Source organism: Rhipicephalus microplus, unplaced genomic scaffold (assembly GCF_043290135.1).
Source record: "Rhipicephalus microplus isolate Deutch F79 unplaced genomic scaffold, USDA_Rmic scaffold_15, whole genome shotgun sequence".
Taxonomy (NCBI): Eukaryota; Metazoa; Arthropoda; class Arachnida; order Ixodida; family Ixodidae; genus Rhipicephalus; species Rhipicephalus microplus.
In genome coordinates this window covers 21,568,479-21,594,060 of record NW_027464588.1, presented here as the reverse complement: position 1 = coordinate 21,594,060, position 25,582 = coordinate 21,568,479, and the positions used below count along the sequence as shown (strand labels likewise).

The following is a 25,582-nucleotide window of genomic DNA, read 5'->3' as shown; positions in this document are numbered from 1 at the left end:
TGTAAGCGGTGCATGTATCACCTGGTAGCTGTGCCCGTTGCGACAGTGTTTGCTTAGCCCGCTTCTTTCTAGCAACTGAGCCGCCGAAACACGCCCTGAGCTCTTCAACAAAAAGATCCCACGTCGTGAGTGCGTCCTCGTGGTTCTCTTACCATACCAGTGCGGTGTCGGTCAGGGAGAACACTAGGTTGGCTAGCATAGCGGCTGCATCCCAACCGTTGGACTTGCCCACACGTTTGTACTTGGCGAGCCAGGCGTCGAGATCTTCTTCAGCGTTTCCTCCGAAGGGCAGTGGAACTCTGTAGTATGAAAGCGGGCCAGACGGTGCCGTCCTGGAAACACCTGCTTTTTCGGGCATGTCGAAGTCCTTCACGGCAGATGGTGGAAGACCGGCAAGTCGACGGCTTCGTCGAAGCTGTGGCAGTGATTGTTCCATAGTTGAAGCGCTTACCCAGCTCCTCCACCACTCTGTTACGCTTGAAAGAGACTGGTAGACAGTGAAAGGGGTCGTTTATTAGGTCGCGAGGGGCAGCTCAGAAGCGGCCGACTGGTTAAAGATCCTCCTGATCCTCTTCTTCCTTTCTCGCTCTCGGCGACAAGTGCGTTCACCGTATACGCTTCTTTGTCTTCGTGCATGTACGCAACAATATATATATTTTACTAGCCCATTTGTCCACAATAAAAAATTTTGGTGCAATAATTTACTGCACGGTCATAACTACGCCCCTACATGTATGCAGCAGCTCTTGTAGAAAGAAAAAACGCAGAGCACTAAAGCTGACAGCCACTGCAAACTCAAAGAACAGGTTATTAGGTTTTCACACTGCCAGAGTTGGTGCAGGCCCTCTCCTGCTGCCTTTTGTTGGCTGGTCAAAGTAAAGTGGTTCGCAATATCTGAGACAGTTGTCAAAAACAGTGTCGCTTGTCAAAAGTGAAGACACAGAGACTGCCGTCAGACTCGACAGCTGTCTTGCTCAGCTATTGGGAAGGACGGCACCCTCGTCCAAGGAAGCCTGCAGAATGCTTCGCTCGTGTTTCATGAACGAAAGCAGCGAGTCTGAAAGGGGCTGTACGGACTGTCGATCCTGCGAGACAAAAGCCAGAGAGATAAGAGTACGGCTGGACATCTAGATATAGTACGAAGAGTCATGATTAAATAACTTGAACACCTCTGCTATCAACATCACTCTGGATTTAAAGGGGTTCTGCAATGTTCCTTGTTCTGCCAGCATTCTGCAGCACTGGGCTGTGTGTTATGCGGAATACAGACATGAACGCAACAAGAAATACAGAAGTTGGAGCAAGGTGACAGAAGTTATTCACCTTAAAACTTCAAAACCCTCGCAGACCATGAGAATGAAACGTGCCCATTGATGTCGAAGGCAGGTTTCAACTGAAGGCACACTGGTGTCTCTCATACCCATTTGTCTCTTGTATGAGTGTCTCCTATAAAGGGGTTCGACTGTATTTAACAATCTGAAGTCTTCTGTATTCTGAGGTAATATAAAGAATGCTTTTTAGAGTTTTTACACACAAAAAGTGTGGCCTAGCTAGGTTTGTATGAATATCACTCAACTGTTGCGTTACCACGCCTATTCAGATCGATCACTAGTGATAGACACTTTTGGGTCATCGATTTTGGCATGTGAAATTTGTTTATCATGCACCTAGCGCTTTCTAGTAGTTAGTCCAGCCACTCAACTTTCATAATCAATTAGAACTTGCCTGTTTTGGCAACGTAGTGATTTTTGACAGACCTTTTCACGAACCAATGCGCGTGTATTACGACGCACACTACGTAATGACGAGTATCATTACGTAGTGTGCAGAGGAAGTTGGAGGCAGGGTAGTTAGACAGGACACTGGCAAGCTTTCCCAGGAAGCGAAGAATCTCATAAAGCGTCAAATGAATACCCTTGCTGCAATACACTGCAAATAAATACCCTTGCTGTCAAACATTTTTTTAAATTCGTATTTCATGGAATATTTGGTAGAAATATATAGCAACTGAAGCTCAAAAAAAAGGAAACCAACACAGCAGTACAAGTGACACTAAGAATACAAATCTACTCTCACAGCTTCTGGGTCTTTTGAGCGGGAAGCGGGAATTCTGCCCCTTTACTACCTCAGCAAAGCCGCACGCATCTCTTAAAGCAATGACAAATCACAGACTGCCAACCGAAGTTCCGCATGCAGATTGACTCTGTTTGGCCTGCACTTTCTGTGCATTGGTGCAACGGTCGTTCCGGGCACTCCTCTATTCTAGTAAACTAGTTTAGGGTTGGAGTGTGTGCACCTGGATCCCTGGATTGATTGACCACGCAAACTATAAGTGGCCAACGTGGCCTCCACATCTCGCTGAAAGTAGCGCAACTGAGAACGTTTCGAGGCTGGTCGGGCAATTTGGTGCAGTGTGGCACAATTCCGGCGAATTTCATGGTTTTGATGCAGCTCAGCGCAAAAAAGGGCAATTGATTCAAATTGGCGCAGGTGTTGCACTCCTGAACACCGCGAAACACTTGCGTCTGCACCTCACCATTCACTGACCTAGTACTCTGTGCAAAAAGACGAGGGCAAAAAAAAAAAGCAGAAGCAGTGTGCACTGCGTTTCAACTTTAGCTCGAGGACATTTATGGGCAAGTTCAACAAAGTTAGCGCAAGTGTAATTTCCACCTGGTAAGAGTGCACAGTTTCAAGTAGTACTCGCAAAACAATGCAACTTACCAGCTGTTCATGGCCAAATGCCACCGGTGGTGATATACAGCTGAAATTCCCATCAATCAATGACGGCTGCCTGGCATTCGTTATCAGAGACTCTTCTGGATGAGCCCACTGAAAGAGCAAAAAAGAAAAGAGGAATAAAAAAAACTCCATTTTCAGATATAAATCTCTAACCTTCCAGGTGAACGCTTGTGCAAATATTCCTAATTCCAATTTGCCTCAATTGGAAATTGCAAAGTATTAGAAATGAATGACTACGTCTATATAATATTGGTCCACATGTAACCTCCTGTAAAAGTGGTTTTACTGCAAGATAGAGGTTCTAAGCTATAAAAGCACGTACCCAAGTGTATGCATTAACCAGGGCTGGGCAGTATTGCGATACAAGAGTATCGCAACAGTGTTTCAGAGATACTTTTGAGTAGCTGTATTGCTGTATTGAAATACTTTTCAAAAATGTATTTGTACCTCAGTAGTGAAATACTTTACAATGTATTGCTCATATCTCGATACTATCCAGGACACGGGTATCTGGTTACTTTTTTTTCTGAAATGAGCCAAGACGTGTTTAGAATGGGAACCATTTTTTTTCTGCTCTGATCTTGGCAGTTCGCGGCGACATATGCACTCGCCATTTCTACATTTCTGCTGAGGATGAAACTGACTCGTACCTTCCTGAAGGTGAGCTAGTCGCTTTGCTACGCGCATTCCATTGTGCACCTTCAGGCAGAACTGGAATGTGTTTGAATGATCACCTGCTTGAGCTTCCCAACACTGCTATACTGCCATTTCGAATTCCAGCAGAGATGTTTTCATTATGAGCAGCATTGTATACTGCACAATGGGCGGCAACCAACAGTGTCGTTTTTAAAATGTGTTTCCTCATGCCAATTGAATGAGCAGTGCATAATTCTTTCTCTCGTTTTTTTTTCCTTCTCTATTTTTTGCAGCGCCCACTTGAAAAGCGGAGCTTATCGTGGAAGCCACAAACCACCCAAGAAATTTGCTGTGTGGTGCCGTGTGCGGTCAACGATACTTCTTTCTTCAAAGCATTTCCGGAAGACGCCGGCGTAGCGACACGGCGATTGGAAGGAGGTCTTCTTGCATTTCCTTTTGCACTCCTTGTTTTGTTCGTTCTTCTTTCTGCTTTTTCTGTGTTTCAAGAAAACACTAAACCTTCACCTGGAAGCAAGCACCTGTTTTCATTGTTTCTGTGTCCCTTTCTTTCTTTGCGCTAGGCCACTTTAGCAAAACTGGAAACCAACTAGCCTGAACCGCTAGCCTGCTTAGAGAAAATCGTACTTCGTACAGAGCAAGCGCCACCATTACAGTGGCAGCAAGGAATTCAGGAGCCTTAATTCCTTTTTTTAGTCAGAGACACATGCTGACCGCTGTGTTCGTGCAGGATTAGCCGTAGCATGTAACAAGTAACTGCATTAATGGTAGTACATTGCTTTTTTAGGTAACTCAGTAATGTACTCGTTACAATTTCAAAACTCTAACGGGCAAAATACTTACGTTAAGGTGGCGGTCCTACTCTGACGACACTGGCTCTGCATTTTAGGCACTGTTTGCTCACGCACCACGCTTACTGTGGTCAGAGTATCGATGTGAATTGTATCCACTATAACACAAGTTTGTGCTCCTCTGCAGCAGTAGAGTGACTCCTCGTTCGCGAGTCTTGTTTTGAGGCCGAAATGACGATGTCTAGATGACGGCCTATCTGAGAACCTACTGCTGCTCAAGTGCAATTGACGCACCAAATGTTTAAACTAAACAGACTTGTGTTAAATAAAAGCATAGCTTTTCTCGATTCATTTGTTAATGGTTCCAGCCCTTCGCTTGAACTATGCTACTTCTAGCATAGCTAATAGTGTTGCCGCCAAGTATCCGGATTTTGGAGTACAACGCATTTGACTTGCTTTCATACAGCATAATTTTCTAGAGCAACTGATATCTGTAAATAAGTCATTATTAACAATTATGTGCAGTGTAGACCTCTTTGTAATGCGTTAATGAAACTCGGACTACGGTGATAAAATAATTAGTAAAGATAATTGCAAGTTTTAATGCACTGCGCATTTAAAATACTCTGCTGCACATAACGAATCTCTGTACGAAGTATGACTATCTCCGACATAGAGAAAAGTATTTCAGTTTTTGCAAAACTATCGCTGAAATATCCCATTACGTCAATTACAAATGTATCGTAGTATCTGTATTTTAGGCATCCACACTGTGTATTTCAATATCTGTATTCCGCAACACTTTTTCGGGTATCTCTGCCCAGCCTTAGTATTAACTGCATGTAACTCCCTGAAAAGATGGTTCTTCTGCAATAAAAAAAAAAGGCTAAGCCGTGAAACACCTATCTAGAAAAAATCCACACTGCCGCAAAGCCCCACTTTAACGATAAATGAACATATTGCTTTGGCGTCGATTCATCACTTTTCAAGCTTAAGAGCTTCTTATACCAACTGATGCACTTAAAGTACAGGAAGTTTTAATAAAACATAACATATATTGCAGGTCATCACTTGCATTCTACCACAAGTCCAATACTACGACTATTGTGAACATTGCAATACTAGTGTATTGTGGACATTGCTAGCTGCCTACCAATGAACAGGCTGCAAAGAAAGTGCTCGGGTTCGCCATCATGCTAGGATGCGTATAAAAGCTTTAAAGACGCATTGGTACTGCGTGTTTGGCAGGCTGTTGGGCTTTTCTGAGCAACTATTTTTGATAAGCACTTGACGCATGAAGACTACTTCAAAAAAGATAATCAAAAAGAATACAACTGTGGCACACAAAAAACACAACTCACAAGCGCAGTTGTCCCACTCCTTTTGTCGCTTGTCTCCGTGCACTCTAAGACAGTACTCAGGCGGCCCTTTTGTTGCGACGACAACTTCAGAATCGGGCTCAGCCTTGGCTGTGCCGACAATCCCGCGAAGGCAGTGGCCAGTGTCGACGGCGAGGACGCAGGGGTAGTCTTTACAGCTGGAGATGAGGCAATGTAGCCGCCAGTCGACACTCCTGACACTGAAAAGAGTAGTAAAAAAGGGGACAACAGTGCAGCTGTTATTTGCCAGAGGCACTGTAAAAATGTGTTTAGAAAAAATGGCAGACAAAAAAAAACAATCTCACTGCACATGCAGCGTCTGCATAGCCATTATGTTGAACTGTAACTTTACGACATTTGGCCATTTGAGCCCAATCCAGCTGGCAAGCATTAAAATATGAAAGTGGGCCCATACAGTTGAAACTTGAAGTGAAGTCTCAAATAAACTGTATTTACCATGTTTATGCAACTGCATGTTGTTGACTTACGAGATTTAAACTTCACATATGAAGGTGCAGAGTCAATTTTTGGAACTCGAAACATCGAACGCTAGCAACAACAAGACTAATCACAAACCAAAAAGCATTTTTCACTAGAAGACCTCGAATTTGAAGACCTCACTAGAAGACCTCGAATGTTTTAATTCAGCTGTTGTGTGCTACCGATGTTCCCAACAGTCGAGCTTGACCATCATGAGTGCCATCCTTGCCTCAAAAAACTGCACTCGTTCACAAAAGTTCTCACGAAGGCTGCCATTCTCTGCGCCGAAGAAGCAAGTACTGCACAGCAAGACGCAAGTTTGGAGTTTTGTAATGGCTGGTGCAGCACTGTTCAGTAATGGCTGGAGCGACAAATCATCGCAAGTCATGCCAAAGGATGAGGCTTTCATGTGCAGAAGTCTGGATGCTTTTCGCAGCCTAGACCTTCCACCATACGTGACCAAACTAAGTGATCTATCAACTGGAAACTTACAAACGGGTGCTCAATTAGGCACGCATTGCTGACTTCAGGCGGCCGACTGAAGTCCAGGCGCTGACGGTTCATCGGTTCATCGTGACACATTAAAAAAATAACCATCAAATGATGCCACGAGTACGACTTCTCTGCCCCTCGTAACGGCAGGTGACCAAAAGCAGTCTCTGATCAAACTCCGGGCAAAGTCTCGAAGCACCGTGAAAGGAAGCCCGATACAAAGCTGAGCTATGCGATAATGAATAAAACCAGCGAGGAAAAAAAAAAACATCAGGCCTCATCAGTCAGGGCACCACACACCGATGTCAACTTCAACATAATCCGCAAAACGCACGCCCCGAAGAGTGTCGCGCAATGCCACTGGCATGAGCTCCTCAGCCCCATCCACGTCGACGTCACAACTATCCTGCGCACTTCCAGCTGCAAATCCACTGTGGCGGAAACAGTTTGCGATTGTGGTCGCGGTCACCTGTTCCCATGCGCGCACCAACATGTGCATGGCAGTGAGCAGCGTGATGCCGAAGTCCTTCCTGTCGCCCGTGCACAAAATCATTTGTGAACGAACAACGTGCTCGAGGAACAAAGTGACGCTGCCGGGAGCGGCCTAGGACTGCTAGGACTACTCCGCCGACTCCTCAGCGTCCCGTGGGTCCCGCGTACAAGTTGCGCCAGGCGCCGAGATAGCGGGAGGGCTACGAAAAAAAAAAAAATTGCTTCCTGGATTTTGAAAGCCATACTTTGCTCACCCTTTGCTCGGAGGCCACTTGAAGTTCGAAAAAACTGGTCGTGCCACCTATCGTTCGACCGTAAAAGCTTCCACTAGTGTTTGACGATGATGACGCTCGGCGGCGCACGCTTCGAATTATCTGTACAGGCAGCAATTTATGTTCGAATTAACGAATCGTTTTACATATGGTCTCCTATGCACTGCGGACCGGACTGCGGCGACCATTTCGAATTATCCAAAATTTCGAATTATTGAGGTGTGAATTAACGAGCTTTCACTGTATAAAGGTACATTCTTAGCACTATTTCTATTGCAAGAATGTCCTTCATTTACTTCGCTATAACCGATATTTCATTGTATCCAGGTTTGAGTGTATTTGCAAATCCAGAAGCGAGAGGATAAATGCAGGCGGTGGCGGAGGGAGTAGGTGAGCAGGATAGCGACACCAATGAAGAAGTTATGTTGATCAAGCGATTCTGGTAGGGTGGTCAATCGATCTGAAAGAATAGAATGATGACGCTAAGAAAATAGTGAAAAATTTAGAAGCGTCGCCAACAGGCCGATAGCGGAAGGGAACAACGACTATCAGCACTGGAGTTTGTGAGAATGTTTCGTGAAAGAGAAACAATCGAGATACGTCTCAAGAATAGTGGGCTGGATTCATTATGCAAATGGTCAAAACAGTGTTTTTCAGTGCAGGAGATTGCATATGTAGTGCGATCAGTTTGTTTCCGTTGTTTTAAACACCATCTGAGTTACACTGCGAGTTATGAGTAGCCATTTTTGATAACTGAGTGTGCAGGTTCGTGGGATGCTTGCAGCCTTAACCGAGATTACATTTTGCTTTAGGAACTCTCTGCTCTGAATGTCTTTGGACAACAACCATCATTCGTTGCTGCCCAAAAAGGGCCTACCCTAAATTGTCTGTGCTTTTGTAGTGCATGTAAAAGGGGCCGGTTCGTTGGCCCTTGGTACCTGTCTGGCGATTGCCTCCTTATAAACAGGATCAGTGACAGTAAAATACAAAATATCACAAGAACTTGTGAGCAGATCCCACGAGCTTGGGAGCAGGAACACCAAAGATGTTTCAATGTCACTGGGGCCAGCAATAAAGTATACCTGTGGTTTTACGTCCCAAAACCACGATATGGTTACGAGACGTGTCGCTGTAAAGGGCTCCAAAAATTTTGACCATATGATGTTTCTTAACATGCATCGACATCACACAGCACACTGGCTTCTATTGTTTTCCCACTAGGGCCTCTGAACTAAGGTTTCATGACTAAGAGCTGTCTTGATTGTTAGTGAGGAAAGTAGCAAGTTCTGCAACCAATACATTTAATCTTTCGGGGTTTACGCCGTAAGTGTATGGTATTGCATTGGCTTTTGCTTGCGAGCATCGGCTTTCGCCTGCGCATCCGAGCGTGCCTCTAGCGGTGCAGCTGGTTTGGTTTCATCATTCGGGTGCTTTTCGCATCTTGCGCCCGCAAAACTGATGGCTGTGTGGTGTATAATCTCTTAAAGAGTGACCCCTAGTTACTTTCTACTTTATTGCTCCCCGGGCCGCAATTACATCTGTTTCTATGTGACGCTACATTACACAAACAATGCCGCCCTGGCTACGTTTCCTGTTTTGGCGACTCTGAAACGCTAACTCTCTCTTGTTGCAATTAAGACGAATAATAATTGTACCTTTTCTACTTGTTCTCTATTTTTTTATAGGTGCACGACCATAAGGATTTTTTTCCGCACTTTTACTCACTTCACTTACGCAATTAAAGTGTGCGCCAGTTGCTTTGCTGCTTGCGAGTCCAGCAAAAAAGTACTCTGGTGTGCCTATTTTTGTATTTTTGCAAGCTATGTTTATCAAAAGTAACTTACCGTATTTACTCGATTCTACCGCGCCCTCGATTGTAACGCGCACCCAATTTCCACGACAAAAAAAAAAGAAAGTAAGACATCAATTGCAACGCGCAACCATTTTTCTCGCTGGCCCGAACGATCACACCACTCGAAAAAACAACTCCTTTCGGGAGCGTCTTCAATTTAAACATGAGGTAAGGGGCAAGCTTGTGCCCATCTGACGTGTAACAGAGCATTGCCGTCACTATAGTTTTACCGTGGACCGATGTCCGCACGCGAACTTCCTTCACCTCCTTCTTCTCGACAGTTGTGGTGCCAGGCATGTCTAAGTAAAGAGGTGTCTGATCGACATTCCCGATTTGCCCAAGCAGGTAGCCATTGTTGTGCTGCAAGTTTAGGACGAACCTCTGAAGACTGAAGCTTTTCATTGTACTCCTACGCAAAACTTTTCACATATGCCCGTTCCCCTTCGGAGGAAAAAGCCTTTCCTTTTCATAAAGTTAGTTAGCCAGCACCTGCTCGCTTTAAACTGGCTCCGCATTAGACCTTTTTCTAAGGCTAATTGCATAGCCCGCACTTGGAGCAGTTCTATCGTCACGGGCCGCTGCGCGGCTCGCTGCTCAAGCACATACTCGCCGAGCAGTTCTTCAATTGCAAAAACCAACCCTGCTGTGATCCACTGGAGCCTTTGCGTGAAGCTTTATTCTCCTGCTTTTGTTTCTGCCAGTCCCGCACGCATGTTTCGGGAACTCCGAACGACTGCGATGCGGCCCTATTTCCGTCCGCTTCTGCACACGCGATGACTTTTCTTTTAAAAGCGGCATCGTGGTGCACTCGAGTTTTTGGAGTCAGCCCTTCCATGCGGTCGATGCTAATGCACTACAAGATGACGAACTCCTCAGCACATGTACGAAGTGCTGCACATGGGAAACACAAGGGCAGAAATGGCCGACGCGCCATGCCGATGCACAAAGGGGGCGGCCATTTTGGAAATGTTGATGGCAATAGAATGACCGTATTCATTTTTTTTCGTACTCGATTCTAATGCGCATGCGATTTATGAACTCGCTTAACCGGAAAAAAAGGTGTGCGTTAGATTCGAGTGCTTAGGGTAGTTCTAAAGAAATCATACCAGTTTTTAAGGATTTTGCTTGATGCATTATGGTCCCTCAAAACAATGAGAATTTTTTTAAAAGATAGAATAACCCAAAAATTTAGTTCAGGAATGAAAAAAATAAACTTTTTTGGAGGTTATGTCACAAAAAATTTGACCCTCACAGAGTTAAACTTCTATTGCAAAATGCGCACATGCTTTCCTTTTCAGTTGTGCGTATGCTTACTATAGTGCAGCTGAAAAAAAAAAACACTGTTCTATGTATTCCTCTGGCAGCAAGGCCTGCAAACTCGACTACTCGAAAACACAGTCTTTCATATGGGCAACATGTTACAGGAAGCTTATCAAACAGACTTAATAAAGGGACCAGGATATTCCGTTTAACAAGAGTTCCATTTACCGAGCGACAAACAAGCGAGTAGAATTCAAGTACGAGACCAATGATACCAGAGGCAGTTTCATTTAATAAGCAGCAGTTCCATTTAACAGATTTCCCATTTACTGAAAGCCTTCTGTAGTTTGTTATACAGTCAATTCCGTTATAGTGGAGGTTAAACTGTTCCACATAGTCCATCACAGTCTATAATTACTAGTATGCCCACCTGTGCTTGCCGGAGAATAGGCTGTTGAGACTGGTGACACTATCTGTGCACCGTAACACCTAGCCATCTCCTCGTGGATGATGCGCCTGTAGGCTGCCAAGTCCGGGCTCGGGAAAAGCGGCACCGTCGGTGCTCGAGCACTGGGGATTTCTGTGGCACCCCCCGTGTCCTCGCCATAGTCAGACTCGTCTGATTCATCATCTTTGTCATCCGATTCATCACCTTTGTCACCTTCAGGCTCCTGTTCTAATCTCCTGCAACGAGAAAAACGAAAGTGTGGACTGCAAGCTGAAACTTGAAGAAGACTCTTGCACACCAATGTACACCACACCACAAATAAGGATGGATTTCTGCCACGATTCAGTTATTACTTGTGGCTTTACGCCAACGAACCACGATACTGTTATGTAAAACGAGATGAAACATAACTATTTGAGAGTATTTACACAGATCGATCCAGAAGGAGAACAGCAAGCACAGCAGACAGGCCACTCCTTTTAAGTAGTCTTCTGAACACAGAATACAGTCAAACCTCAATATATCGAACACGGATATATCGAATTATTGCCTATATCGAACGGTTCCTATATCACGTGGGAAATCGCACGCATTATTGATTTTTTATTTCAAACAAAGTTTGACATATAATAGATATATCAAACTCAGCCCCCCAAACCACCCGCGATCCATTGACAGGCGGCGAGCTTTCCCACAACTCTCGAAAGTAGCGGTAGAGCCGCGGGCGTTTACGAATGCTGCACACATCGATGGCGCCGAGAGCGCCACTTTAAAGTAGCGGCGTACGCGCGCTGCAGCCTTGTGATAGAAGTTCTTGAATGAGGAAAGTGAAGAGAAAAGCGCAGAGCTGTTATTGTCTTCCAATACGAAGGCACCGACATGGCTTTGCGCGGGGGGAAGGGGGAGTGGAAGGTAAAGATTGAGGAGGAAAGTATAGGAGGGAAAGGACGCAGACGACTGTCTCGAACGCGGCCCGCGTTGCCGCCGGGAAAGGGAAAGCAGTCGGGCGAGCCGGCATGGGTGCGCCATGTGCGCGCTTTACACCCGGACTCACGCAGCAGCCTTGCAGCTTGCAGTCGTTGCAGTTTCTATGGTGTCAACGGCACACTGCGCACTTGTTGCAAGCTCCTCCCCCGTAGCATCGGCAGGCATCGGTCGTTGTGCTCGCAGTGTTCATGCGTTCAAAGTTAGGCCTGTCGCGCGCTGTGGTGCGCGACAGGCCTAACTCCGAACGGCGGAGCTCACGGATGTGGAGATTGACGCCGAAGCTACTGCTGAGCAGCCAAATGAAGACTCTGCCGAGGTGGATCCTGCAAGGGCTGATGGTGCCCCGCTCCCGACATCAGCTCAGGTCGTAGCTGCCTTGGCCCTTGTGCGCCGCCACCGCGGCGCGATTGAAGGCACCGGCCTATCACTTATGGATTGCCTGGACTATATTGAGGACGCAGCCGTCAAAAACGCCATGGCCAACAAAAATCAGGCTACTCTTTTTCAATATTTTAAACCAACACAATAAATATTATGTTTGATTCTTCAAGTATTTACTGCACCACGCTTGAACAGTTCGTTGGTTGTTTTCAGCAAGCTGTTCACGAATTTTTTTTGCGATTTTTTTATATCGTATTCTGGATATATCGAACTATTTCGCGATTGCCGCGCCGTTCTATATATCGAGGTTCGACTGTATGTCCGACCCAGAGTGTCAGAATGGTTTAGGTGGAGCGACGGCGAATTGTAACGAGAAATTGGAGACCTCCTTCCCTATCCCAAATGGCTGTGTGCGTAACATTGGTCGTTTCAAAGCATCGATGAATGCCTGTTACAAGCCCCACTGTTAAGTGCCCTTAGCCATATTTGCTTTGTGAATCAGCGGAGGGCCCACTAAGTGTCCGTAGGGCAACACGCGAACCTACCCAGCTGTTCACTTTGTTGATGGTTCAGCTGCTGATTATGGTTAAATATGTCCGAGGACCTTATAATGGGTGGCCTTTTAGAGCACCCACTTTTTGCTAAATTCACATATTTTGATGCCTGGCGAGACTGTATGCTTCTGCCACGCAATATATGAAGCGTAAGCTCTTTCCACTACATGACACTGATATAGTGCTTTTATTTTCAGGCTATTCTGACAAATATTGTGGCTCTGTGGTAGAACACTTGCTTGCCATGCAGAAAACATCGCTCGCCAGTTGGACCCTGAAATATTTATTTTATTTGCATCTTACTCTTTCGGTCACGAATAAAGTGATTTTTCGCTGGCAACAAATGAGTCCGATGCCCTGATTTCTACAAAACGAGCTCTCTGAAGTTATCACATTAAAACTGGCTCTACTTCTTGGCACATATCCTACAATTAAACAGCAGGTGCTTCCCACTCATTTCCTAGTGCGCTGGAATGCTCTATTAAACGCTTAATACATAACCAGGTCTGCCACACAAAGGTCGTTCGGCCACACACCACTCCCATTCTGCAGGAAAGAGTGGAGTGTTTTATGCAAAGAAAGAGCTTAATCATTTTTAGGCACGAAGCTCCTTAGCCCGGCACTTAGACGTCACCACCTTAAGACCAGGCAAGCGTGCCAAGCAAAACAGCTGCTGCTCGGGCGCGGCGGCAGATGGCGCATGCACTCACTTATTCAATGGTTCCCGCCACCATGCGCAGCAGACACTCTCCCTACGTGAACTTCACTGCTCTAATGCCATTGTATGCGAAAAAAGCGCAAGTCTGCAGGGCACTTCCCCGAAATCGCACAAAAAAAGTTTTTGTCATCGGGCTCATCGTCTCTATAATGAAGACCTGTGCAAACGTGCGCAGATTGTGACACGCTTTTTTCAGACAAAAAAGATGCAGGCCATTATCCAAGAAATGCAGGCACACCGAGCACGTCAACATGGGCCACAGCACCTCAACATCGATGCTGACTGCAGTTACGAACGAGACTTTATCGAGTGCACTTCTGGACACAGTGGCCGCGTACGCAATAGACTTCGATTCAAGAACAATCCGTCTCGCATCGATGGTTCCTTGCAATGAGACAAAGCACGAACTGAACACCCAGTCCGAGTGTTCAAAAAAGCATTTCCCAGCGCCGACGACCACGCCGAGTTTGAATTGCGCGGGACGTGCAAGAGATCACATGCTCGGCAACGTGCCGGCTTTTGGAGTAACAAACGGATTCTGCTACCTGCCAAAACCGCAATACTTGCCGAGGCTGAATCTCATCAAGGAAAGGCTAATTTCGCACTGAATCTCTCTCGTGCACGTGCGATCCCTTTCATTTACACCGTCGAATGTCCCCGCCGCATCACCGCTCGCCACCTTACCATTTTCTAGAAAGCCAGCAGAGAGAGCGGCAGGCACATAGTCATTTGAGTCCTATTTCTAAGGAGCTATTTGTACACTGAACACCTGCTGGTTTTAAAAGTACACAGGGGGCCTTCACGGAGCATTCTGTCAGCACGAGGTCATGACTTATTGAGCCCGTGCACTGTTACGGAAGGCAAGTTGGTGTGATTTCAATAAATCAGTCTGTTACAGATGAGTTCTGCGGAAACCCGCAAGGTGGCGGAGGGATTAAAAAAAGGGGAAAGAGACAATCGCCCATTTGCAGCATGAAGCTATAAGGAAATTCGTAAGGATTTGTCAGAAAGAAAAGCTCCTTAGTTCCCAAAAAATTCGTCCTGGTGCGAGATTCGCACTCGGGATCAACGCCTTTACGGGGCGGTCGCTCTTCCAGGAAGCTAGCAATTGGCACCGCGAGAGCGAATTCATCGACAACTCGAAGCATATGGACACAAGGATTTCCTTGTGGCTTCCTGCTACAAATAGGTAATTTTCTTTTCTCTTGCTTTCCAAATCGATCTGTGTTCATCCTGTCCACTTGTGCTCTGATGTCTTGTCCCAGCCACAATAAAGCAGTTTATCTTTACAGAATAATGTCTTAACTACACCTCTTCTCTCAAATGTTGAACACAGTGTGTGTGTGTGTGTGTGTGTGTGTGTGTGTGTGTGTGTGTGTGTGTGTGTGTGTGTGTGTGTGTGTGTGTGTGTGTGTGTGTGTGTGTGTGTGTGTGTGTGTGTGTGTGTGTGTGTGTGTGTGTGTGTGTGTGTGTGTGTGTGTGTGTGTGTGTGTGTGTGTGTGTGTGTGTGTGTGTGTGTGTGTGTGTGTGTGTGTGTGTGTGTGTGTGTGTGTGTGTGTGTGTGTGTGTGTGTGTGTGTGTGTGTGTGTGTGTGTGTGTGTGTGTGTGTGTGTGTGTGTGTGTGTGTGTGTGTGTGTGTGTGTGTGTGTGTGTGTGTGTGTGTGTGTGTGTGTGTGTGTGTGTGTGTGTGTGTGTGTGTGTGTGTGTGTGTGTGTGTGTGTGTGTGTGTGTGTGTGTGTGTGTGTGTGTGTGTGTGTGTGTGTGTGTGTGTGTGTGTGTGTGTGTGTGTGTGTGTGTGTGTGTGTGTGTGTGTGTGTGTGTGTGTGTGTGTGTGTGTGTGTGTGTGTGTGTGTGTGTGTGTGTGTGTGTGTGTGTGTGTGTGTGTGTGTGTGTGTGTGTGTGTGTGTGTGTGTGTGTGTGTGTGTGTGTGTGTGTGTGTGTGTGTGTGTGTGTGTGTGTGTGTGTGTGTGCGCGCGTGCTAACTATTTGGATTTTAGAATGTTTGCAACTGCACTCTCAAATCCCCTCAAGCTCTCGAAATACTTCGTAGCATGCAAAGGCATTGCACACACATTTCGCAACTTGTCATTTTCTTGGCTGTCACAGAAAAAACTTCCCCAACCAACTAAAGCTTACTAACGCACGCAATATTCATACAACACACACGCATATATATATATATATATATATATATATACACCATTGGATGCCAAAACAAAGATTTCAAACCTACTCCGTAAGGTGTTCCGGCAATAATTCCGGTAGAACAAGAGGAGACACATTCCTCGTTGCACGCCTCCGCCTCATGGTCCCATTGATAGGAAGTGTGAACAGCTCAGGGCTGTCACTTGGTTCAGGTGTGCCAGCTGCAAGTGGATATAATATGACCTAGTTGAATAACTGCTATATTTTTCTTGCATATAAACAACACCTCTGATGAAAACCCGCCACTAAAAAAACGGTTTCACCGCAAGGGTGAAGCAATGAATGCGGTCGCAACAAATCATGACGTTATAAGAATTAAGACTTGGCCGTGAACTTACTTTGAATCGATTGTTTTATTTCCACAAAGCAATAGTTTAAGGGAATATGGCTGCACCAGGGCAAAAAAGTTTTTGTAGTGCGTCATCTTAACATGAAGTACATAAATGGCAGGAGCACAGCATGTAAAAGGGTATACTAGCCACTTGCTACGCCCGCTGAAAAGGCGCGAGCACAACAGCACTTTCAACTGCGCTCTTACAATCAAAGTTGCTAACTGTTGCCGAAGTGAAGCAACACTGTCTCCTAGGAATGAAACTACTGAAGCAGTCTAAGTCATAATGCCCTTGGGTCAATAGCTTTCGCCACAAGACACGGAGACTGGGTAACAGCTGCACCACTGGAAAAGCTACAGCTCCACCGTGCCCCCTGCTAGCACCACCTATAGTGCTCATTGTACCTGCATTTTTTGTCATTCAAAATAATGTGCATTAAATTAATTCCAAATTCATAGGATATCGCAAGAGTTTGAGGGTGTGAAGGAAAAACCAGACGTGAAAACAGCTCAATTAGGAGGGAGGGGGCGTACTGACTTCATGATGTAGGAACATGATGTGGTTGAAGAAAATGCTGTGTAGGTCATCTGAATTACCTTCCCAGGGGCTCTCTCCTTTGTTAGTACTCTTGTACCCAAATTAAAAACCTCAATTGAAAGGTTCAGAGCCAATCACAGTTTTATATACTTTTGCAAGTGCGTTGAACATTAGTGAGGTTATCTGCAGACATGGCCGAAAACTAACAACAGACCTGCACATGATGCATGCCTATACATTTATTTCCATGTGAGATAACTATAGCGACATGAATAAAAGCAGAAATATGTCCTTAACCTTTATGGCTTTGCCTGTGAAACGCCATAATATGAAAAATTATACACTCCTCGCGAGGTTCCCATTTTGGACCAATTGCTCGTATGGTTGTGCCAGAGTAAAACCACAAAAGTCAAACCGAGGAGTCAGTCAACTTCATGTTTCCAGTCCAAAACTATTTTTTGCGGAGTTACACAGGAGACATCAGAGCGGTACTGTTTTGAAGGATGTCTTGATCGCACAGGACAGTTTTATCGCTCTCTCAAGTACTGGAATTATCGAGACTAACACTAGCACCTCGCCCTTATTTCTTGTGGCTTTTTTTTTATTATCAAGAACTTTGTGTCCAACAAATAAATTTAATTGCCTGGCCGTGCTCACGCCTTGAATTGGAACAGCCAGAAACAACAGCACATGAAAAACTGACACTACGAGGTCCTTACGAAGTACTCACTGTAATGTGCTGGCGTGTCGGGGATCGGGAAGGCCACTATTTTCTTGACGTCGATCGTAGCGCTTACCGGAGAATCGAGCTCTGAAGAGCTGTCATCTGGATGGAGGGATGAAAACCACACAGAAGTCTCGTTCTATACCCAGTTATGGATAGTCTTGAATAAAGACTGGCTTAAAGGCTTAGCAATATGGCTCTGTCACCAATGGAAAGTCGATAGAGGTCAACTACACTCAAACCTCGAACAATGGCATTATGAAGTATCAGTTATAATGAAATAAATTAGGAGTAATCTTGCAATATAAAGAGTGTAAAGAATGCACCTTTATAACGAATTTTCATATATCCCAAACTTACTTTTTGTGTAGCATGACTCTTTGTTGTAATAAGGTTTGAATACATAATTAACGGGCTCTGCAGAGCTGAAGTCAACAATTAACTGCTTTACCAATATTGATGAAAATTGCAGAGATAGATTACCTCTGAATTTTAGCAACCTAGCATTATTAGAAAAAAACAGCTGGTATAGTGATTGATCAGGTATATCAACTTAGGAGAACTGTCATTTGAAAAATAATAAAAATATCCAACTTTTTTTATAACTATGTCCACTTCAAGTGATTTGTAGTACAGGCTAAGGAGAGTCACACGCCTCTTATGACATTTTTGTAAAGATGTAATCCAAAGAGTGAAGATTTTTGTTCCTTGTTACTGGATGTCAGACATCTAAGTTTTTTAATGTCTTTGAAAATACTTTGTGATCAGAAAAGTATCCTACCTTGACCCTGTAAAATTTGTCTAGAACCGAATCTTGCATGTATGCAGCTATTGGCAAAACAATCAGGAAATCATAGTTTTCCTAACATACTTTGAACTGAGAAGAAAGAGTTCGATGATCTTACAACATCCTTTGTCGATTATCAAAAAAATAAAAAATCCAAATGACCTGCTGCGTAGTTAGGGCTGCTGCTCTGTGACAATCACATCCAATCGTCTTCAATTTTTCGCAGCTTTCGAGGTGTGAATGTTGCTCACTAGAAATGTTGGTCACAAAAGAGGTCCCCCGCTAATTGCAATGAACTATTTGGAGTAATATATCAGCTAAGTAGCACACAAAAAGACCATAACCTACTCAGAATTGGCATTAAACCAGCGGTGGGCAATTACTTGATACGTTCCCACCCACTTGAGCTTCGCTACCACAGAGCAAGTGACTTTTCCATTAGTGAGGCTAAATTTCTGCCCATTTAATTTGATTGTAGTCTGGTTCACAACAAACCGAAAGTCTTCCATAAATTAAAATCGCTGGATACAAGTTTTCCAACACAGACACATTCACTTAAAGGAGCCCTGACATCAAATTTCAAGATTGAGATGTGCGCATCGTTCGATCACTTGGTATGCACGCCGTATTTTCGCGCGTATAACCCGCACCAAAAACCCAAAAATTTCAGTGGCAAAGTGGAGGTGCGAATAATATGCGGGGTTTTTTCTATAGTGCTGCTTCACAGCAATGCCTGTTGTGCTGTGAAGCCCCTTAACAGTGTAGCGAAGGCTACGGAGGCAGTTTCCGCAAATTCGTGTTGCTCCGCAAGTAGCACGGCAGCTTGTGGTCGATTTTGGTTTCGCTTGCTAGCATCGTTGAAGCGTTTAGAAAAACATTTGGGGAGAGACGATTCGAGTGTTCAGAGTAAAATCTCACTGTCACACCAGAAGTATACTTTTTGGACGTTCGCGGCCGCTCAGTGACCCTCCACATGTCCCTACGTCACGGACGCCATGTTTACTTTCGGAAAGGGCTTGCCAAAAAGGTGGTGCTGTCTAAGAAAGTTCCATAATAAATAAAGTAAGTTCCATAATAAATAAAGCAGTATTTATTTCAGCAAGGCAAACGAGATATTATAGTGCCTATAGATATTATCAGTAAATTAATGTACTACTTTTTGATGCAGTAGCAGGCATGCATTTCGGTTCTGTTGTTTCCAGGGTGCTGTTACAGTGTACTAGAAGGGGTAGTGCTGTTAAGTTGTCGCCGAGTGTTAGCGCTCTTTACCTCGCTGATACCGCTAGTTCTCCACATCTCGACCCGTCCACCAAGCCTAAGTCGATCTGTTCTGTCACCATGAGTAGCGTACAGCGGCAGGCCTTCACTGCACAGCAAAAGCTTAAGATCATCGCCGTCGCCGAGGAATTCGGAAATCGCAAAGCGGAAAGACGGCACGATGTGGACGAGTCCTGTGTGCGACTGTGGAGAAAGAAGAAAGAGAGCCTAAAAGCCGCGCACCGCGACCGTAGGTCATTTCGTGGCCCCAAGACCGGTGCCTACCCTGTGCTGGAGGCGGAGCTAGTAAAGTTCATCGAAGATGTGAGAAGCAGGGGTCACGCCGTATCGACCGAGATGGCCCAAGTGGAAGCGCGGCGACTTTCGAGGGAGCTAGGCCTACCTCACGAGTTCCGTGCGAGCCGCGGATGGCTGCACCGCTTTATGAAGCGGCAAGGGCTCTCAATCAGACAGCGGACTACAATATGTCAACGCTTGCCGGCTTCTTATGAGGAGAAGCTGCTCAAGTATCAGAGATATGTAATTGGCCTGCGAAAGCAGCACAATTACATTTTCTCGCAAATCGGCAATGCGGATGAAACTCCTGTTTATGTTGAAATGCCGTTAGACACATTGATTGAGAAGACGGGCAGCAAATCGGTGAGCGTGCCGACCGGCCGGAACACGGAACTGCGCATCACAGTCTTGCTTTGTGCCCTCGCCGACGGCACGCAACTGCGACCGTACGTCATCTTGAAAAGGAAAACTCTACCAAAGGTTCATGTGCCTGCCGGTGTGGCGCTGCGCGCACATGATAACGCGTGGATGAGCAGTAACTTGTTCGTAGACTGGATCAAGACGGTATGGGAGAACAGGCCCGGTGCGATGCTCGGAAAAAGATCCATGCTTGTTCTTGACTCGTTCCGCGGCCACACAACTGAGGAAGTGAAGGACCACCTTTCACGCAACAGCACCGACTTAGTTGTTATACCCGGTGGAATGACGACAATGTTGCAGCCTCTAGAGGTGTCGCACACGTGTCGCGCTAGCGATGGGGTCAGCACAGTCTCGGTTTGGAGCTGGCGCAACCTCACCGCCTCCCACCGGGTAAGATCCTTGTGCGGAGGCGGGAAGCCACGCCGTTGCTCCCTGTACCACGCGAGGATGTCGCCGTAATCGAGCAGCTGCTCCTCGCCTTCTTCTTCGGTCGCCGTCGCGTCTTCGGAGGCGGGCGCGGCCGCGGTCCGGCACGTGGCGAGACCACGGGCCGCGGCATCCGCCTCCTCGTTGCGGTTCGGAGATCCTGGTATCAGGTCCCTACCCATGTGAGCCGGGAACCATTTTAGCGTCAGCCTCGACTTGGACTCGTCGCTTGCCAACGCCCTAGCAGCCGCCCCGCACACGGCTCCGCGCGAGAAGCTACGGATGGCCGTCTTGCTGTCACTGAGTATTGTCCGCACGCCCGGGGAGCGTGCCGCCAAGGCTATCGCCATCTCCTCGGCCTGGCTCGCGCTCCGCGTACGCACGCTGCATGACGTGACGATCTTGCCCGTCGTTGCGGCGACCGTGAGTGAAATGTGCAGTGTGTGCGCGAGCGCGAGAGCCACCCTGGCTCACATACTCTGGGGATGTGACGCAGACAGCGCGGACGGTCCGGTGTTACCGCCGCAAGTAGAACAGCGTGTGGGGTCTACGGACCCAGAAGACCAGCGAAGGGCCGTCCGGCAGCTCGAGGTCGCACTGGCGCTGCAAAGGCGAAAGGGGGACACCCTCAGTAACCCGAGCGGCGCCGGGGCACGAAGGCCTTGAGGTCTAGGCCCGCGTGACATTAGGACTTCTAGTGTAACGTGAGATAGGGTGAACCCCACGCCCTGCGCGGCCGGAGGGAATCCCGCATGCTGGAACCCAATAAAGTTTATTCTCTCTCTCTCTAGAGGTGTCGCTTAACAAGCCCTTCAAAGCGCATGTCAAGCGCTATTACGCCGAGTGAATGGCCGAAGGCTGCTACGACTTGACGCCGACAGGACGAGTCGGAAGTCCTGATATTGCCCTATTCTGCAAGCGGATTGTCGAGGCATGGAAGGCCATTTCAGGTGAGATGGTGCGAAAAAGTTTCAAGAAATGCTGCATCACAAACAACATGAATGGAACCGAAGATGACCTTGTGCATAATAGTGAGGACTGCGGCTCAAGTGATAGCTCTAGCGAGAGCAGTGACAGTGAGTGAATTGTGACTGGCCTTGGAGACAGCGTATTCTGCTTGCTAAATAAAGCTTTTTCTGTCTACATATGTGCTATGTTGCTTGAACAGTAGCTTTTGTACAGCCTTTCCTGTATACGAAATGTGCGGGCAATACGCGAGGATTTTTTTTTTCTTTCTCAGTGAGCTGAAAGTGGGGGTGGGAATTATATGCAGGGGCGGGTTATACGCGCAAAAATACGGTAGGCCTTCTTGGCCAAATTTGAATGGCGTCCGTCGTGTAAAAGTTACTTTGTTGCGACGTCAAACAGCGTAGAAAAGCTAAGGAGAAAAAACGAAAAATAGACTGCCCTGTGACAACGACACTAGTGCTACGTGTTCGGTGCGACACGTTCCACAAATACCATCCTGAGTGATAATACGCTAGTAACGATGACGTCGACAATCTCCGAGCGTATTTGGAGCCAACTTCCAGCCATGCTCTCACTAGTCGCTATCCTTGCTATGTTGAAGCATGCGTGCGATTCGTGTCACATCGACCGATTTGCGTTGTGCTCCACTGCGTGTGAGTACGATCATTCAGAGCAACAATACGTGCCAAAATGTCGCGTAACCGCTGCGTAGCGAGAATCTGCACGTCGAGGCGCGGAAAAAGCGGAAAGTGCGTGGCGTTTCATGCCTATCCAAGCCACGAAACCCAACGCAGCAAGTGGGTTGACTTTATATGCGCCGTTTGACAGGGGGATGGACGCCTGTGAAGAACAGCCGCGTTTGCTCTTTTCACTTTGTGGCTAGTTTCTACAGAGTAAATCCTGTGCTGGCGAACCAGTTGGGTTTTACTGGCAGTACGAGACCTCTTCTCGAGGCCGAGGCTATTTTTTCCGTGTGCCCTGCTGTAGCTAAAAGCAGCAATTCACTCGCCAAACGTCCGCGACATTTGGCGTGTAGTTGGTGTTCCTGAGCTCCAACAGTACGGCCGAGACTGATAAATACATAGCATTTAACGCGGAGCCTGTCAAGCAAGGATCGTCGCAAATCACGGCGATACCCAATTTCATGTGGCTGTCATCATCACCTGCCGATGTTGACCGCGAAAACGGCGAGGATGACGATGTTGGCGACAGAGGCATGTCTAAGCATTCAATGACACTGCTGGACTGACTGTACGTGTGCTCCTAGCAGACCAAACGCCAGTGTGACGTCCCCATTTTTTGTGAATGTGGCATCAGCTGTGCAGCGGCCTCGACGTGGCCGCGAAGTAGCGCTGCCAGCACTACAATTTGGCGGGTTTTCCACCTATTTTGAACCATGTTCGATAGTGAATATATTATTATTACAGATATTCATTCGTCACTCAGATGCGTTTTAGGTCGCGAATTGCTACTAGGTGGTCGATAGCTACTCGACGCAAAAATCTTGACGCAAAAATCTTGACATGAGTAATTTTGATGTCGCTGCTTAAACTAAAAACAAACAATGACTTCATTTAGATTGACAAACTGCACTCTAAGAACTGTGTTGCCTTAAGTTTGACTGTCATAAGTTCATCATTAATTATTAGCAGTGAAAATTAAGCTTCAAGTGCCATTTTTTAAATTTCACACTGTGGCGACTTCACCCGCAGTTTCTTTTCGCACATTTTTTCGCATCACAGGCCTCATGTCACGGCACGAGTAGTATTTTCAGGACAGCGAAACTGTGCTTTACTAATACGTAAAAAACATTTGGCTCTTTCATGTTCCTTTAACAATCGGCATCTTGCCCACTTTGCAGCCGTGACTTTGTAAGAGACCTCCACACCAACATCTCGAGAAAAAAATTTTGTTATTGTCTTCTGCCGCACAAACAACCAAGCATCCTCAGCATCGTTAATGCACCACCAATCCAAAACAACTCAAATCTAAAAGCGATTTTTTTTTCAGAAAGTCTGAATTTTATCCCTCCATCCTCCCTTAAAGCACACTCAAGCTACAGAAGGCTATTGCTACCTTGATTTTTCCGTTAATTGACACTGTCTAAAACTCTATACATAGCACTCGAATTCGAATTTTTCGTCACCCCAAGATTGGCCCTCACAAGACCACTCAGAGCTTCACTGGTCACCAGAAATATGCTTGAAGTTTTGCAACCACATTTTTCCGAGTAATTTTTGGCAGTTTTCATGCTTCTTAGGAATTGACATCGAAGTATGTAGCATGTACTTACCGTATCGCATGGCAAGACCTTTGCTGGGATTCCTGTGTATGGTGCAGTCCTTGAAAGGGCTGCGGAACTGCTCAAAGTCGGGAGTCTTGAAGTCCGGCACTACAGATGGGGGCAATGGGCTGTAGGAGCAACCACTTGAAAGGCTCGTGTCACTCCCTTTACGATCGGTTGGACCCAGGCTGCTCTTTGACCTGAAGGTTCAGAGTAGCAAAGACAAGCAAATAGGAGAGGGTTGAGTAAGTTCATATCATTCAGAAGCAAAACTAAATTCTGAGGAGTCGCACAGAAAACCCATTGTAAGGTAAAACCGTAGTGGTAGGAACAGTGCTTGTACAAATTTTGGAATGATGGGAATTGTTCTTTGGTCCGGCAGAGGTTTACAAGCCCACAATGTAATTTAGTATGGTTGTTGTGTACCGTTTGTCGCCCCAGGACGTTTGATTTGAACCCCCGCTACGAAATACTTATGATATCGAGCTGCTCCTGCTGTCACAGAATGCGCCACAAGCATGCACGGGTGCAGAAACCCAAGTGCGGGCTAGAGTGCCACACCGCCAGTTCGTCAGAATATACCTTCAGTCACGGAGTGTCCTATTATACTAAAGGTGACTCTGGTGCTAGCGTGCATGGGAGATGTAACACACGGCGCTTTAGCCAGAGTTTAAATGACGGGTAGTCCACGAATTTGTCGAATCTAATTTCTCTCGGCACAATTTGGCTCCATGTGGCCTCAATCCACTTTGCCGCAAAAAATTTAGCAAAGGTCAAGCTGTTATGCTACACCTTTCCGACTTTTCTGGCTCACCAATTCAAATCTGTTCAAGAAGTCCATAAGGGTCCCTCCCTTTTTTTTTATTCAAAACAAAACCAGAACCCCAATAAACAAATCCACAAGTGGGTTCGAAGCCCGCAAGCAAGAAGCCTAGGAAATCCATGTAGTACACATCATTACCATGGTGGTTGAACAATCGCAGTGCCAGAGTCCTCTCTCGTCCATTTTAGTAAACTATGCCTTCAATGACATGTCGTAGCCTCCAAGATTGCATGCACTAATTTTGAAAGCCTTGATGCACTTTCGTATGCCTTCATGTATAGATTACAGATACCATTGACGGCATATCAGCGATTGCCACTGTAGGTGGGATCTGCCAATCTTTATTCTTACAAAGAAAAAGTTCACCCACGAATAGCTCAATCAAACGACACAGCTCAATCAAACGACACAGCTCACAGCCATCTCCTCGCAGACTTTTTACATTGATACATTGATTTTACATGATTGTACAAGCACTAACCACGCAAACACATAAACGATATTACAGAAACTTCTAAGAGGTCTGATGCAGTTTACTACTTCGGAATTCAGAACCACCAATTAAAGCATTCAGCAGTATACTATGCCAGTTTTCATCACTTTCAGCACAGAACGAAGTATATTTTATTCTACATCACTGTAAAGACTTATGTATTCCGTCGAACTGTAAAAAATGGCTTTGAAAACTCACCTCATAGGCGTGTACATTTTTGCCTCAATACCAGCCGTCGGAGCTTCCGAGGTTTCACGCACGCGGTCCCCTGCACATGGCATCAAAAATAGAGCATACCGAGTTCACTCGATTTCAAGATTTACCCCGTCTATCGCACATGTCATTTTCACCTCCGGAAGTATTCTGTATGATGCCGTGCTTTTGACTGCTACTCTATTAGTACAGCCACACCCTAAACACTACTGAATGAAAAGTCTTAAACTTTTCCCGAACACATTTCCCTACTGCTTATCTGCTTGAATGCTTGACAACTCTACTGTCGCGCTCATATCATCCCATCGCTACC

The 25,582-nt window shown here is 46.0% G+C and overlaps 1 protein-coding gene across 2 annotated transcripts in view; it reads right to left on the bottom strand.

Annotated features, from left to right (window-relative positions):
* Nucleotides 1-572: 572 nt before the first annotated feature.
* Nucleotides 573-25,582, bottom strand: part of LOC142784704 (uncharacterized) — a 60,868-nt gene continuing 35,858 nt past the window's right edge. For both annotated transcript variants that reach the window (XM_075883204.1, XM_075883205.1), the window contains exons 9-16: nt 25,255-25,324; nt 23,750-23,940; nt 17,307-17,402; nt 15,736-15,868; nt 10,845-11,098; nt 5,549-5,766; nt 2,725-2,832; nt 573-1,085 (exon numbers count right to left, since the gene is read on the bottom strand). In XM_075883204.1, the coding sequence (XP_075739319.1) occupies nt 975-1,085; nt 2,725-2,832; nt 5,549-5,766; nt 10,845-11,098; nt 15,736-15,868; nt 17,307-17,402; nt 23,750-23,940; nt 25,255-25,324 (1,181 nt within the window). In that variant the 3' untranslated portion in view covers nt 573-974. The remainder of the gene's footprint in view (nt 1,086-2,724; nt 2,833-5,548; nt 5,767-10,844; nt 11,099-15,735; nt 15,869-17,306; nt 17,403-23,749; nt 23,941-25,254; nt 25,325-25,582) is intronic.